The sequence below is a fragment of the Lepidochelys olivacea genome (assembly GCF_965140295.1).
Source record: "Lepidochelys olivacea isolate rLepOli2 genome assembly, chromosome: 10".
NCBI classification, from domain to species: domain Eukaryota; kingdom Metazoa; phylum Chordata; order Testudines; family Cheloniidae; genus Lepidochelys; species Lepidochelys olivacea.
In genome coordinates this window covers 50753266-50768477 of record NC_140420.1, presented here as the reverse complement: position 1 = coordinate 50768477, position 15212 = coordinate 50753266, and the positions used below count along the sequence as shown (strand labels likewise).

Below are 15212 nucleotides of genomic sequence, written 5' to 3'. Positions count from 1 at the left end.
CCCCAGATTCCCATCTCTTTCCCAGAGATTCCCCTCCACATACCTCTTTGCTGCCTAGCCAGTCTCATTTGCTCACTAGGCATATGTGCCACTGATGAGTCAGGGACAGAGCTGGTTGTAAAATGTTGATGGAAAGAAAATTTAAACAAAAAAAGAAAAAATAAATCAAAATTTCTGATGATTTTTTCCCTGTTTTCTGGTCAGCTCTAGCCAAGAAAGCAGCGGCAGGAAAAAGGAGCTGATGGAGCTGAGACGTTTCTTTGGCTACTCTTAGTGAAATTAGATAAATTACCCTAAATAAGGGGAATTACCTTTTTCATGTTTAATTTTGGGTGGGGGCACAGGTTGTGGCGTCTGTAGCTATTTAGCTGGATGAACCCAAAGAAACGTGATGAAAACAGGACAAAATTTCTCAAAGGGAGAATTTCTAAATTTAACTTCTACAAAAATTAGTAAGTATTTACTTTATAAATTCTATAATTATTTAATTGTTCTCTGAAGTCAAAACTGTCCACTGTGCTAAATTTTGAGACTAAATTAAATCACTGAAGTGTGCAAAAAGGAATTTTAGTCTTGCTTAAAATAATGTCAATGCAGCCTTGACTATGGAGTCAGTACAGATGCCTCCATAATGACTTTCAAGGATCCTGTTTGTCTGGCAAGTCTAGAGTAGCACACAGAACTACAAAATGCTGCATTTATGCATTTAAGTTTGTAGAAAAGAATTGTATTCTATTTTATAAAATTCTATTTTATTATTTTAAATTATTATTTTAATAGAATAAAATTCTATTTTATTTTATGCAGATAATTAATAACTGCATCATAATGCATAATCACAAGGGGCCAGAGCTACACTTGAATATGCACCTTACCCTTGTAAATTGCTGACTTTTCAGTGCTTAACCATGCAACCTTAATACTCTCTTAATGTAGGTTGAGATTTTCAAAACAGTCTAGGGCAGTGGTTCTCAAACTTATTGGATGGTGTCCCCACTTCTTTGAGTTTGTAGTAGTTTATGCCCCCTCCCCCAACATACACGTATATGTATCCCGATATATGCGGTGGTGATGCTTCACTTGAATCAATTTTGGCTTCTTTGTTTTTCATCTGAGTTGTTTTTTTCCTGTTGCACTAATGAGCCAATGATCCATTGTAATAAGAGCAAAAGCAAAACTGCGATAGTGGTCCATTCTTACAATTAAATGTGCACACCGCGTTGTAGCAAATGGATTAATGAACAGATGGCAACGACTTTATATAATGCTATGCAAGCTTAACAGAAATCCACCAAAATGCATGGCACCATCTAGAGTCAAATGCACAGCACCATCTGAGGACCTGATATGTCTGGAGGAATCAGCGTTATTCATTGCTGTGGGTAAAATGTGCGCAGTAAGTTTTTTATTTTTTCCTAAACTTCTCATGCCCCCTCCCCAAAATACATTCTGTGTCCCTCCCCCTTCAGTTTGAGAACCTTTGGTCTAGGGGATTTATCTATATTTATATCTTTCCTTAAAACTAATGGAATATGTATCTACTAAATCCCCACAAAAGCTTGGAAAATCTCAACCACTTTTTTAATACTACACGCATGTATTTGTAAATTCATAGGTGAGTGCAAGCATTTGGCTAACAGGGCTATTGTCTATCTCTAGGCAGCCAGTGATATAATTTCTCTCGACTCTTGCAAGTATGGGTTTTTCTCTTCTCTCTTAGGAGCTTGGAGACACGTCAGACCTTTGAACCTGGGATGGACTTAGGTCCTCTCTTAGAAACCCTACCCAGAATTTTCTGCCTCCAAGTAGAGCAGATGGCACGAGTCATTCCTCATTTACAGCTGGGCCATCTTTTCTTTTAAAAATATTTCCAAAAACGTTTGTATTTTTCTCTGAAAACTGAATTCTGAGCCGAGCTTGTTCTCTGCAATTTAACATTGCAGAAATTTTCTCTTTGGGTTTTAGAAAGGAAGTTTTTGGTCTTAAGGAAACACTCTGCCCCACCCTTCTTTTCCTTCTCCAAAACTGCTGGAAGATGGCCAACAGAGAGGAGCCACTGGGGGATGCCCAAGAAATGTTCTACTTGTACAGCATTCCTATACCTGCACAGCTATGGCAATCTGGTTGAGTAGGCAGCAGGAGACCATCTGTTCCATAAAGATCAGGTCCTGCAGCCATCACAAACATGATCAGCAGTGGAAGGCCAGGAGTGATTGCTAGAATCTCACACAACATTCCTGAGGATCTCCTCATGGATAAGCCTCCCCCATTCACTGTCTATCTCAAAGTCTATCTCCCCATGCCCTGCTAACTTTAGATGCCAAATAATTCAGGGCTCCTGTGTTACCTAGATGTGGCTCTCAGCACACAATCCCAGCCCAATAGGGACGAGTCAGACATGATGAAGAACTTCTCACACCTCTAAAGCAGTATACTTTATTCCAGAGAGCAAAGTATCCCTGATGTGTTCTGAAGGTGTTTATCACAGAAATGAATTCACAGGAGTCCTATTACATTGCAGCTTGAACAATGTAGAACTAAATATAGAGAACTGTGATGGGAGATTTATAGAAGAGTGGAGCATGTGTATACGTGTATTGTTTCTTTAAATCTGTAGCATGAAGGCAGGCCGAGGGGGGCAGGGAAGGATCTAGGCAAAAACTCTGTAACAAAGCTAAATAGATCAACTTTAGAGATAATACGGTTTTCCTTATTCTAATAAAGTTCCATGTTCAGTCTTAGAAGAACTCAACTCTGTGATTCTTTTCTATTGTCATATGTTTGGCCCAAGGGACAGGGTTTCTTTCTGATCCAGTATTTTGGTTTGGACCGCTAGAGAGAGTGGGACTATCCACATCGTTTGTATCTAGATCCAACTTTCCTCAAAGTTTGGGAGTGTTTAGAAATGGAATTTGGTTTGGGACTTTATTTCAAAATGGGACATTTAGAAATCTCAATTTAAAATAAACCTTCTTGTGTATTATTTATATGGAGCATTGTCAACCATGTACTAGGTGCTTTCAAAACAGTCAGGAAGTTTTTGATCTGACTGGGTCACAATCTAAGGAATGTATATAGATTGTGAAACATAATAATCTAATGTATTCATATTGCCACCACTTCATACAGTGTTAGAAGTACGAATGAACCTAAAAATATAGGTCCTGTCCCCACTTTGGATGCTAAAAGAGCCCATGCCACCTTTTTAAAAGTATGGGTTTGCTTTTGGCCAACATTGCCCTGTCTTGTTAGTGTAGAGAAGCGTGCTGGGTACTAGTTCAATGCTGCTCTATATGCTGGAGACATATTTGTGGCGGAGGGATATAAAGGTGTTGAGCACTCTGGTCCTAATCTGATTGGAGTTCAATGGGCTACTTATATGATTAAAGATAGCCAGGTGCACAGCTGTTTTGCTTGATAAGAGCTAGAGTGCTCATCGCCTTACAAAATTAAGCTCATAGTTTGTAGTGTGGTGTCAGACCCTTTTTCATTCAAAATTTCAGACCTTTACTTCCCTGCTTATGCTGGAGAACCTTTTGGAAGACTAGAGAATGAATGGGGTAGTGAAATCAACATAAAATATGAACTGCAGCTTTCCCAGCAAAATTAAAGTCCATTGAGAAAGGAAGATTTTGGGCTTTTTGAGGGGATGGGGAAAGCAATGGGAGAAACAAACATGTTATGTTAGACAACAATAACTCTGTTTACTAAAGGATAACTGAAAAGCTGCTAATGAGTAGAACAGGATGGGGTGGAGGGTGGGTAACTGAGAAGCTTGCAGAATCAGCCCAGCAGAGTGTGTGAGTGTGAGTGGGGGAGCAGTTAGAGGAAAATTGGCAACCTGGTGGGATTAGCAGAGCAGGGATGGCGGGGGGTAGGGTTACCAGACGTCTCTTTTTTAAAGGGACAGTCCCATATTTAAGACCTCCTGCAGATGTCCTGACTTTTTCTTAAAAGCAGGCAAATTGTTCTGTATTTTCTGTCTCCCCCTATCAGTACTGGTGGATCCTGCTGCTGGCCAGATCCCTGCTTGCCAACCGTCTTCCCACCAGCAGTGAGTGGGGGTTCCAGTGGCCGATGATGAGGGTGGCTGTGCAAGGTGGGTGGCAGGGCTCGGCACTCCCCCAGCTGGTCTGTCAGTGTAGCCCCTGCCATAGGTGCCGACTGTGTGGGTGCTCCGGGGCTAGAGCACCCACAGGGAAAAATTGGTGGGTGCTCTGCACCCACCGGCAACCAACCTCCCCTCCCCAGTTTACCTCTGCCTTCTCCCCTGAGTGCGCCATGTCCCGTTTCTCCCCCCAGTGCTTGCCGCTGTGAAACAGCTGTTTTGCAGTGTAACCAGCTGTGGGAGGGAGAAGAGAGGAGTGGGAATGCGGCATGCTTAGGGGAGGAGGCGGGGAAAAGGCGGGACCAGGGCGGGAATTTGGGGAAGGAGTCCAATGGGGCAGGGAGGGGCGGAGTTGGGGCAGGGACTTTGGGGAAGGGGTTGGAATGGGGAAGGGGTGGGGGGGTTGAGCACTCACCAGTGCCAGAAGAAGTTGGCGCCTATGGCCCCCGCTGCATGCCAGCTCTCGGCCAGCAGGGCCCTGCCCCCCCATCCCATTTCTGGCCAGAACTGGCTGTGCACTGCAGGGGCTAGTGAGTGCAGGCAGGTGCCAGGCAGCAGCTAGTTACGTGTCGCCTCTGCTGCCCATCCATCAGCCCTTTATGTGCTCCCCCTCTCACTGTCCTCTCCCTGCTTTTGCCCCTTCGCCTCTCCCAGCCCTGCTGCTCCTCCATTCCCCTCCCCCTCCCCCCCAGTGGGGTGCGTCCCATTCCCAGAGCTGTGTGGAGAACCAGCCCTGGGTCAGAGTGCTCAGCTCACTAACAGCCTGGCTGGCAGGCTCCTTCCTTCCCCACTGCCTCTGCCTGGGCTGGCGACCCGGGAAAGCCCAAGACCCTCCAGCCTGGGGCGCTGGCCAGAAGGAGCCAAGTCCTGCAGGTGCCAAAGCCCCACACAGTGCTGGCATGGGGAAGCCTCTCTGCCCCTCAGCTAAGCTCTCGGGTGCCAGGGGGGTGGGAGAGCAATTTCTAGCCTGTTCAAGCCCTAAACCTGCAGTCTCCACTGCAGCCCCCCGGGGCAGGGGCTCAGCACTCTCTTCCCACCAACCCCCTGCCCTGGGTCTTTCCCCCAGGGAGCATGGGTCTGCTCCATCCCTTCGGCACCCTCCCCTGCTGAGTCCCTCTCTGGCCTGGTTTGCTGAAGCCCCTGCAGTCAGGTTTCCTGGGCCCTGGTGCACAATGCATCCTTAGGGTTTAACTCCTTCCTGCCCGTGCTGTAGCCAAGGGATAGGAGGCGACTGGATTATGTCCGTGGCCAGCAGTAGCCTGGAGGTGTTAGATGCCTTTCAACACTATGCAGGCAGGAAGGGACAAGCTGCTTCCAGCCACGGGGGAAGGGGGAGGACGAAGAGATGAGCTCTGCAAAGACGGGGCCAGGTCATCCCTTCCCCCCACCCCTCCATGACTGGAAGTAGCTCCCATCCCTTCCCTCCTGCACAGTGCTGAAAGGCTGCTGCTGGCCACATTCTAGTGTGAACCCTGGTAGAAATCGGGGGCGGGGGGGACATGCAACCCTGTGTGCCCCCCACGGATTGCATCAAGAAGACACGGTGCCAGGTACCTGGAGAGCTGGGTCCATCTTGGGGGCCCAGCCAGACAGAGGATGGAGAGTAGGTTCGGCTCTGTCAGTCAGCCCCCCATGTGAGAGATGTACAGGAGTGTGTGTGGGGGGGTAGGGGTGTGTCACCTCTCCTTGTGTGAACCTTAAAGATAAGAAGGTAAATAAAAAGAGTCCACCTACACAGTATTTTTTTAATGGGGGTTCAGTCACCTTGATGTTAATTTGAATGTCTGTATTGCATAGTTCTGATTGTCGTTGAACTCGCTTGAATATGAGTAATTTACTAGGTGTCCCGTATTTGGTATAGGAAAATATGGTCACCTTAGCTGGGGGAGAGAGTGGGAGGCTGGTAAGGCTAGTGAGTTTGTCAGGCCTGATAGGAGTTGCTGTTAAAAGTACAGTCAACCCTTTGCTGTTAGCATCAAGGAATTCTTGGGAAGCTGGTAGGGCTAGTGGATGGGGATAGGTGTAGGGAGTCAGGTCAGTCCTAATGTGTGTAGCAGATCTAGTGGACCAGGTTGGACCAGACCTAGTATATATGTCTTTGGAGCAGGAAGGGAAGTAGGGACCCCATTCTGCCCTGTGGCTGCTGCGTGAGGGGTTGTAAGTACAGGGCTAGTCTTACCCTGGTGTGTATGTGTGGAGAAGTAGGGAGGCAGGCCAGCCCTGGTGAATGTGTGTGTGGGGGGGAGATTAGGGGGTGGCACAGACTTGGCACATGTGAGAGTGACTAGAGAGCTGGAGCTACACCGGTGTGGGAGTGGTAGGGGGGAGGTGAGCAAGGAAGATAAGCCCTGCCCTGGTGTGAGGTGTGCATGGGGCAGGGCTCGGAGTGAGTAAGGGCCCTGCCTTGTTGTGTATCTGGGAGAGGAGGAAGGAGGCCAAGCCTGCCCGCTGGGTCTATGGGTGGGAAAGTGAGCAAGGAGGCTGGGTGGGCCCTGCCCTGGTGTGGGAGGTGTGTGTCTTGTTCATGATAGGGGTGAGTAAGTGTCCTGCCTCAATCGGTGTCTGGGGTAAGGGGCCAACCCTGCCCCAGCTTGAGGAATGAGGAGATCTGATGGCAAGGCTGACCCAGCCCTCTGGGGGGGAGGGTTGAACCCTGCCCTTCTGTGTGGAGGGAGGAGGGATGAGTATGGGTTGGCACTGCCCATGTGTGTGTGGGTGGGTGTGGTGAACCCTGTCCTTGGGGAGTGAGTCGGGGGCTGGCCCAACGCTGCCCTCCAGTTGGGGTGGGGGGAGCGGGAGGGTTACAGACCCTGTCTGGCTGTATGTGGGGGGTGTAGGGGGCTGGCCAGGCCGCGCGTGGAGGGAGCCCTTCCTGAGGGCAGCGGAGCGAGGAGGGGCCGCCCTTGCACTGTTGCGTGGGGCGGGGTGGCTAGTGGGCCCGGCCCAGCACGGCTGGGGAGGGGGTAGCTGACTCCGCTGTTGCCCTTTTAAATGTGCGAGAGGGTGCTGGAGGCTGGTACAAAGGGAGCTGCCTCCGCCGCCGCTTCTGTTTCCTCCACCGGCTCAGGCTGTTCCCCGCCATCTTCCGCCGAGCAGGCGCGGCCGGGTCAGGCCGGGCCGGAGCCGAGCTGCGCGGGGCGCGTGAGGCGAGGTGGCGCAGGCCCGGGCCCGGAGATGAGGCCAGGATGTCGGTGTCAGGGCTCAAGGCCGAGCTGAAGCTCCTCGAGTCCATCTTCGACAAGGACCACGAGCGCTTCCGCATCGTCTCCTGGAAGCTGGACGAGCTGCACTGCCAGTTCGTGCTGCTGCCGCCGCCGCCGGGGAGCAGCCCGCCGCCGCCGCCGCCGCCGCTCACCATCCACTGCAACATCACGGTGCGGGCCGGGCCGCTGGGGGAGGGGGCGCGGCGCCCGCCCTGCTGAGGGGGGCACTTGGCACCCGCTCAGCCGGGAGCAGCGGGCGGGGGCACGCAGCGCTCGCCCAGGGCGCCTGGCACCCACGGGAAGGGGGTAGAGGTACCCGTTGCTCCTAGGGTATGGGCACGGCCCCCTGGCATGGGGTGACTCAGCACCCCGGGGTATGTCGTCCCCATTGGGCAGCAGCATATGGCACCCAGGTGAAGCCATCGCCTGCAGGGGCGAGTTTACCCAGTGCCTAGGGGGGCACAGCACCTAGCAACCAGCACACGGGGGGCATGCCAGCTGTGTGCCAGCGGCGTCTTGTGTAGCGTCCTCCGAGCTCGGTCCTGAGACACAGTGGGGCTGCCGCTGGCGAGACACTACGCGTGTAGCTTGATTTCTTCAGAGCCTCGTCTATCCCTGCCTTCGTTCCCCCTACAGATGGGGAGAAACCCCTCTTTCTGCCGGCCCCCCTCCCCCCCGGCTGCTTCGGGCTGCCCCTTTCATTTCCCTTCGTAAAGTATTGAATCAGCGCCCCTGCTTTCTTTTTCTCAGCTGAAAATGTCGACTCTCTTAGCCTGGGGGCAGTTTGCGGGATGGGGGGAGAAAGGGGCTTTGCCCACCACTTTATTAGTTATGCTGCGTGTCTGTTTCTTAGAAGTTGGAGAAGCTGTGAGCCCTAAACAAAGGGAGTGTAGGCCCTGGAGAGAGCAAGAGCCACCCCCCCCCCTTGTGTATCCCCACCGTTCCTGCTGTTAGTTTTGTGCCCTAAAACCCATGGCGTGAGGAGAAGGAAAAAGGAGGTTGCAGGGGGGAAAAGTATCTCTCTCTAAAGGATTTTAGTGGGATGTGGTAAGTATTTTGCTCCCTTCCCCAAAAGGTGGAAGCCCAGGAAGAAGGTGGAGTGTGTGCACATTACTGAATACGCAATACAAGGCCTGAGCTGAGCAACTTGCTTTTCTGTGTGACCCAGCCAAGTGAACGCCACAGAAAAGCTAACTCTTGTTTTGGGGCTGGGAGGGCAGAAGGCATACCAGATCTTTTGGTTTTCTTCTACAGCCTGGTATTTACTTTATCTGCATTTCTAAAATACAATTTTAAAATGAGTGTAATGGTGAATAGGAGATTTCACTTCTGAAAGTGACTGAGTTAGCAAGGAGGCTGAGGAAACTTAATTATTGCCCATTTAAAGGGATGAAACTGAGTGCTTGCTGAATAAAATACTTTTCTTGCATAATAAATTTATGGAGGGGGACGTGTTTTGAAGAACTTATTTGTGGGGGTTTTGTTTTTTGTTACATGAGCGAGTAAAACAGTATTGGGGGCAGCTGAGGAGCAAGCTCATCATGGTAAAGATAGATAAGTAAACTTTTGTCTAAACTGATAAAATACCCCTTACCAGCTTTAGAAATACTATAGATCCTGAGCATGCAAAAGGATTTGAACATATAGGACCTTTACTTCATGTGGAATGCCACTGTAGGTTCACTTTGCAGCATTGGGGCCATGTATAAGTAAACTTACCTGTCTATTTGGCAAGACTGCTCTTAAAGGTAGACTGTTTTTAAGGCTTGACTGTGTGAAATTGGGGTTTAGTATGTTGGGGGTCAGAGTAAAGATAACAACATAATTCATTGCCTTTTGGAAAAGGATGAAAGCGTCTTCAGACAGACATCAAAGGGTCTGACTCTGCAAATGCCCAAGTACTGAAAGTTGAAAATTTAATTAAACTAAAAGTCCTCAGCCTTGCAATATTAACATTAGTTATTCTTTAATGTAATAGAATCAACCACATTTTACCTGTATCATCAGTTACTTAATTTTTTTTCTATTCTAAACTAATTTAGCTACATATTTTAAAAGAAGGATTTGCAGGTTTGACCGTTAAATGTCATGGAATTTGTTTTGTACTTATAAGTAGTTAAATATAAGGGCACTTAATCCAAGTGTACGTACTTTTTTAAAAACACCAGTAACTTATTATAATGTAATAAGCAACATGTTTTGGAGCCCTATGTCTAGAAAAATCAGATAATGAGTTGCATGACTTCCTATAAATAACTTTATTTCAATAGAAAACTGTACTGCTCTTTGGCTGAGGAGGTTGATTGCTACTTTCCACAGAACATGACCTCTTTCATAAATTTCTGGAAAGAATATAAAAGATAGTTTCTGCACCATGAAACATCAGTTCAGGATGATGGGTTGTTTTTCCTGTCAAATGATAAGTAGTAAAGCAGCCGGTAGCAATGGATTCTGGGTTTGTGCTGTGGTGTTTCTAGCCTTTTTCTACCTCTAAGGTCACTTTCAGCAGCAGCTCATACGTCTTTTTATTCCAGGTTAAAATTTGGTTAGTACTTTTTGGTAGTATCTTAATTATCTATGTCAGAGCATAAAACCAATAATGTAAAGTGCGACCTAGGCTTTCCCCAGCTTATAGTAGTGTCTGTTTACTATGTTGTGCTGTTATGGTCACTTGCCCCAAAGGGCTGAAGCCTCAGTTATGCTGGTTTAAGTGGCATGTAACCTTGCCACAAAGGAACTGAAAATGGCTGTTTCAGACAGAAAAGCCAAAGCTTCTGCTTTGCAAAGTGGTAAGAATTGAAGCTTCTTGGAAATTATATTTTGTACTTCTGCCTAAGGAGTTGGTGCTGTACAAAACTAGTTAAATACTCACAGTATGAATAGAGTGACTTATTCAACCAATTTTACAGATCAGGGATGGAAACTGAGGTACAGAAGCTGAGTTTCACAAAATCATGTGGGAAGTCACTGGGACAGCCAAGAATAGAATCCTGGTCTCCTGATTCCCAGGCCTGGTGCTTTGCGGCAAGTGTATGTACACTTGCCTTCCTATTAAGGCTTGAAGTGGTAAAGGGAATTCCCTGTAGCAGACTCATACTCAAGTCTTGTGGTTTTAATTCTGAAGTGCTGCCAGCTTTGTCTCTAGATACTGTATCTTAGAAAATTATAATTCTTACCCCTCATCCTGCATGGGATCTAAAGTGCTTTTCTAGAGAGCTGGGTCAAGGCATTCTAGGGTCTAGAATATATTTTCTGATGACAGTGTTAACACACTCAAACTTGTAATGTTATAAAAAGCTGGTAGTAAATGTGTGGTTCTCTGGAGAAACTCAGCCATTGCTAATGGAGAAGTTATCTCCAGGCTCTGGAATTACAGTGCAAATATGTAACTTTTAGTCAGTTTGCCTTTCCTAGACAACTTAACCCCCACAATACTGAAAATCCTCAAGGATATTTTCTTCCACTTGGAAAAAGACTCCTGGCAAGTGCTGCTGTAGTTCCATAGGCCATTAAATGTTTATTTCCTTCCTCCTTTGTGATGTCACAGAGATTAACATTACCTGATTACTTTTTAAAACTTTCCCAGTTAATCAGTTTGGAATATATGCTTACTACTTAACAGCAGTAGGTTTCTGAATGCCAAGACTCCTATTTATAAGGGAAAATAAATAGCAACTAACCATGTGATCCTTTGCTGTAGCTCACGAAAGCTTATGGTCAAATAAATTGGTTAGTCTCTAAGGTGCCACAAGTACTCCTTTTCTTTTTGCAAATACAGACTAACACGGCTGCTACTCTGAATTCTATCTTGTGGGACTGTCGTACCACATGTACAGTGTGGTGGCTATATAAACACTCGTGCATTGTGTATGGACATGAAAACTATTAGTTTTTAGAATGATCGTTCTCTTACAAAGGAACAAAGTTCTTTCAAGAACTTCTGGACTAAGACCTAAAGGAGATCTGATGACTTACATTTCTTTCTAATTAATCTTAGAGAATTTCTTTCCACTCTCCAATCTAAAGAGAGACAGCAGAGGGAATACAGCTAAAAAAAAATTGTTCTTGATTAAGAAACATAGCACACTGAATTCCTTGTGAGAACCTGAGTTGACATACTTTGACTAGCAGTGTGTGTCTTCTGGAATTTCCCACTGAGGTGACATTTTCACTTTGAAGGCCTGGAATAATATCTCATTGGAAAATCAGTTTGTTGGAAAATCAAAGCTCAATGTTTTCTACAACTTCCCAGGAATGTTATTAATCTAATTCTTAAAGACCCCTGAAATACAATCCATATCAAGCTATTAATTTAGTTAATCTCCTTTTGAATATAGGATAGGAGTGGTCAAGTAGGCATCCAGTCAGATTTCGAGGAAACTGTTTGCTTTACCCTTGCCAGGAGTGTGATCTATATTGGACCTTTAAATAGTTAATCCTATTAGTTTCAAAGAGGCATTTTAGGGTGGAGTCATCCTTGTCAGAAATACTGATTCTTAGGCCTGAAAACTATCTAATTATTGAACTTGTTCAGGCCGTGTACCTTTACATTCCCACTTGTTGTGCCAAGAGCAATATCTCTGCTCCAGAGTTGTCATCTACCTTTTTTGTGCTCCCTTTCTGGTTAGCAACAGCACCTCAGTTAAGGTCAGTCTGAATAAAATTTGCCTGTTACAAGCTCCATGTGGATTTACTTTTCTCCCCTTGGGGTGTTTTGAATAAAAAGCAAATCAGTGGACTTAAAATCAGTAGTTTATTGCTTTTCTATAACAATGCTTCTAACTTAGACATGTCTTTATTTGAGAGCTGTAGAGTTGCAACTGGAGATGTCACAGCCCAAGTCTGGTAAGGTATCAAAAGTTAAGTGTTGTGACTGCATGTTCTGTTTTCTTTTCACAGAAAGAGAAGGAACTACCCATATGAACTGGTATCTGAAATGCAGAGACTGAATTTTAGGGAGAACTCTTATTTTCTTTTCTGCATGTGTTTTTTAATTATTGGCTCACTTCTGTGTTTAAATGGACACAAACTTGAAAAACCACATTTCCATCAGAACACTTTGCACCTATTCTTACAATTACAAAAATATACCTGTTACCATCATTTTATATATACAGTTTAAAGATCTGTGTAGTATTATATGAGACCTCCTTTAGAGTGGTGGCAGTGGAGGGACAAATTGGACTCTAATCTCAGCTAGTATCTATCCAAGAATGAAATTTAATCCCTGGACACATAAGCGACGACTTCCCCTCTTTCCCATGGGTGCTTGACCCTGCCTCTGCCCCCGGCCCCGCTCCCACTCCACCCCTTCCATGAGGCCCCACATTTTCCCATCCCTTCCCTGCCCCCATTCCAACCCCTTTTCTCCAAAGTCTCTGTCCCCTCCCTGCCAATATTCCAACACCTTCTCCAAATCCCCAACCTGGCCCTGCCTCTTCCCCGCCTTCTCCTCTGAGTGCGCCACATTCCTGCTCTCCCCCCCCCCCCCAGCTCGGAGGGTACAAACGCTGCCAAATAGCTGTTTGGTGGCGGCCGGGTGGGAAGCGCTGGGAGGTAGGCGGAGGAGTGGGGACGCGGCGCGCTCAGCGAAGGAGGAGGTGGGGTGGGGGCGTGAGGGGAGCTTGGCTGCCAGTGGGTGCAGAGCACTCCCTAACTTTTCCCCGTGGGTACTCCATTCCCAGAGCACCCCTGGAGTCGGCACCTATGCCTAGACAAACAGCAAAAATCTTGTGCATCGCTCAAGTTTTACTTAGTGCTTACATGGGGCCTATGCTGAACATTGTCCTTGTATCAGCCATCTGCACACGGGGTGAATTTTGTCCCAAATGAGTACCACATACAACTGTTCACAAATCATGTAATGTGACTTATTCTGTGACTTGGTTATTTTTCATATGGAAAGACGGATTCTCTGCCTTTCCTGAAAAGGTAGCCTTCTACTGAATCAGAGTTCAAGCTACTATGAAAGACGTAAAAGGGTGTGGTGTCTGGAGATAATTGCAACCAATGAGAGAGGACTTTACTTTTCAGTCTAACTCTGCATTCTGAACCCAAACAGATAAAAGGATAAATACTTTTCTGTTAACTCCACAATCCTTTTACAATTTAGTACAGACAAAAAAAAAATATATATATATAGGCATTTCACATCATGCACCGCTTTTTTCTCGGTATTAATATTAAAGGCAATACTAGAAGGGGGATGATTTTGAAGCTGTTTTCTTTTAAGGATGCTCAGTTTATACACAAAACTAATTCCATAATGAATGAGTTACCAACTCAAAAGAAAAGGAGTACTTGTGGCACCTTAGAGACTAACCAATTTATTTGAGCATAAGCCTTCGTGAGCTACAGCTCACTTCATCGGCTCACGAAGGCTTATGCTCAAATAAATTGGTTAGTCTCTAAGGTGCCACAAGTACTCCTTTTCTTTTTGCGAATACAGACTAACACGGCTGTTACTCTGAAACCTGTCAACTCAAAAGAAACTACCAAACTTCTCATACGATGGTAAATCCTTACAGTGATGGTTAGAGTCCAGGTTATTTTCTATGCAGTTTATAAATCCAAGGAACAACCAGAAAAAGTTACTGGACACTTCCTTTTTGAAGAAAAGGAATATTGTAATACCCAAATTCTAAAATATATAAAACTCCAAGGAGCTAGACATGCTGTATGGAGGTGGAATAATCTTATTTATGCAACAAATTATGAGAATAATAAATTAGGAATGGGTTCCTTCTTTAAGGAATGCACTTCTGCCAAAAAAAAAAATTAAATTCAAGAATACAAATGCTAAAATTCAAAGAATGCTGAGTTTTCTAGCTGCATGATATACTTCTACACTGCAAAGCTCAAACTGAAAAACTAAACTTTGCTAGAACAATATTTTCTGGAAAAAATTCCAAGTGCACTAGAATTGAACGAAGGCTTATAAACGTCTGTGGTTTCTGTCATTTCTGTTTTGTTGTTTACAGCTGCTCTATAGCAAGAATTCATGGTCTAAAGATTATATTAAGAGCTTTGAAGATAAATTGCTCTCATTCCCCTTTATAAAATGTACCTCTAATCATGATAAATTGCCCCTAACGTATCACATGAAGCCACAGTCATAGGCCCCAGTGCTGCAGATGTTTATTCTGCGTGTCGAACTGTAAGCATCTGTGTAGTCCCATTCAAGTCTAAGGGACTACTCATGCATGTGTGAACTATAAGCATGTAAATATTTTCAGGATTCCACATGACCCCCAAAACAGGCATTTTTAAAAAAAATGCTCATTGAAATTAATTAAATCCGGTGACAATGTAAAAGTTTGATCTGGCTTAGGTACTTAGATACTACAGTGATGGGGTGCCTCACAATCTTTAATATAGTTATTTTCAAAGCACCCCTGTGAGGTAAGGAAGTACTATTATCCCCATTTTACAGATAGCCGGTGAACTGAAGCACAGTGATTTGCCCAAGGTCACACAGGAAGTCTGTCCTGGAGAGAGTTGAACCCTGGTCTCCACACCTTAGGCTAGTGCCCTAACCTTTGGATCATTCTTCCTCCTAGCTTACATACTTGCTCAATCAGATTAGAATTAATGCTTCCCGTGTTAACACGGTCAAAGTGGTCTCTGTAAAACTTAGAAGAGTCACAAGTAATCTTTGCAGGTTTCTTAACATTATTCACTTATTCTACAGAAACTAAAACATAGTTTAGGATCACTTCATTGGATAACTAGAAGACATTTAGTGTCCTAGAGTGACCGTTTGTTTCATGTTATCAAAAACATTGGATTTGAGCCAGAATTTGAGCAATAGCTTTATGTGCTCTATGTGGCCCTCTTTGTAAATAGCATTACTATTGTGACACTCTTTGTAAATAGCATTACTATTTCTCCATTTAATTTGA

The 15212-nt window shown here is 45.6% G+C and overlaps 1 protein-coding gene across 1 annotated transcript in view; it reads left to right on the top strand.

Moving 5' to 3' along the window:
• The first annotated feature begins 7061 nt into the window (after window positions 1-7061).
• Window positions 7062-15212, top strand: part of UBE2Q2 (ubiquitin conjugating enzyme E2 Q2) — an 80219-nt gene continuing 72068 nt past the window's right edge. The window contains exon 1 of the mRNA XM_084642004.1: window positions 7062-7482. Coding sequence (XP_084498130.1) covers window positions 7294-7482 — 189 coding nt within the window. The 5' untranslated portion in view covers window positions 7062-7293. The remainder of the gene's footprint in view (window positions 7483-15212) is intronic.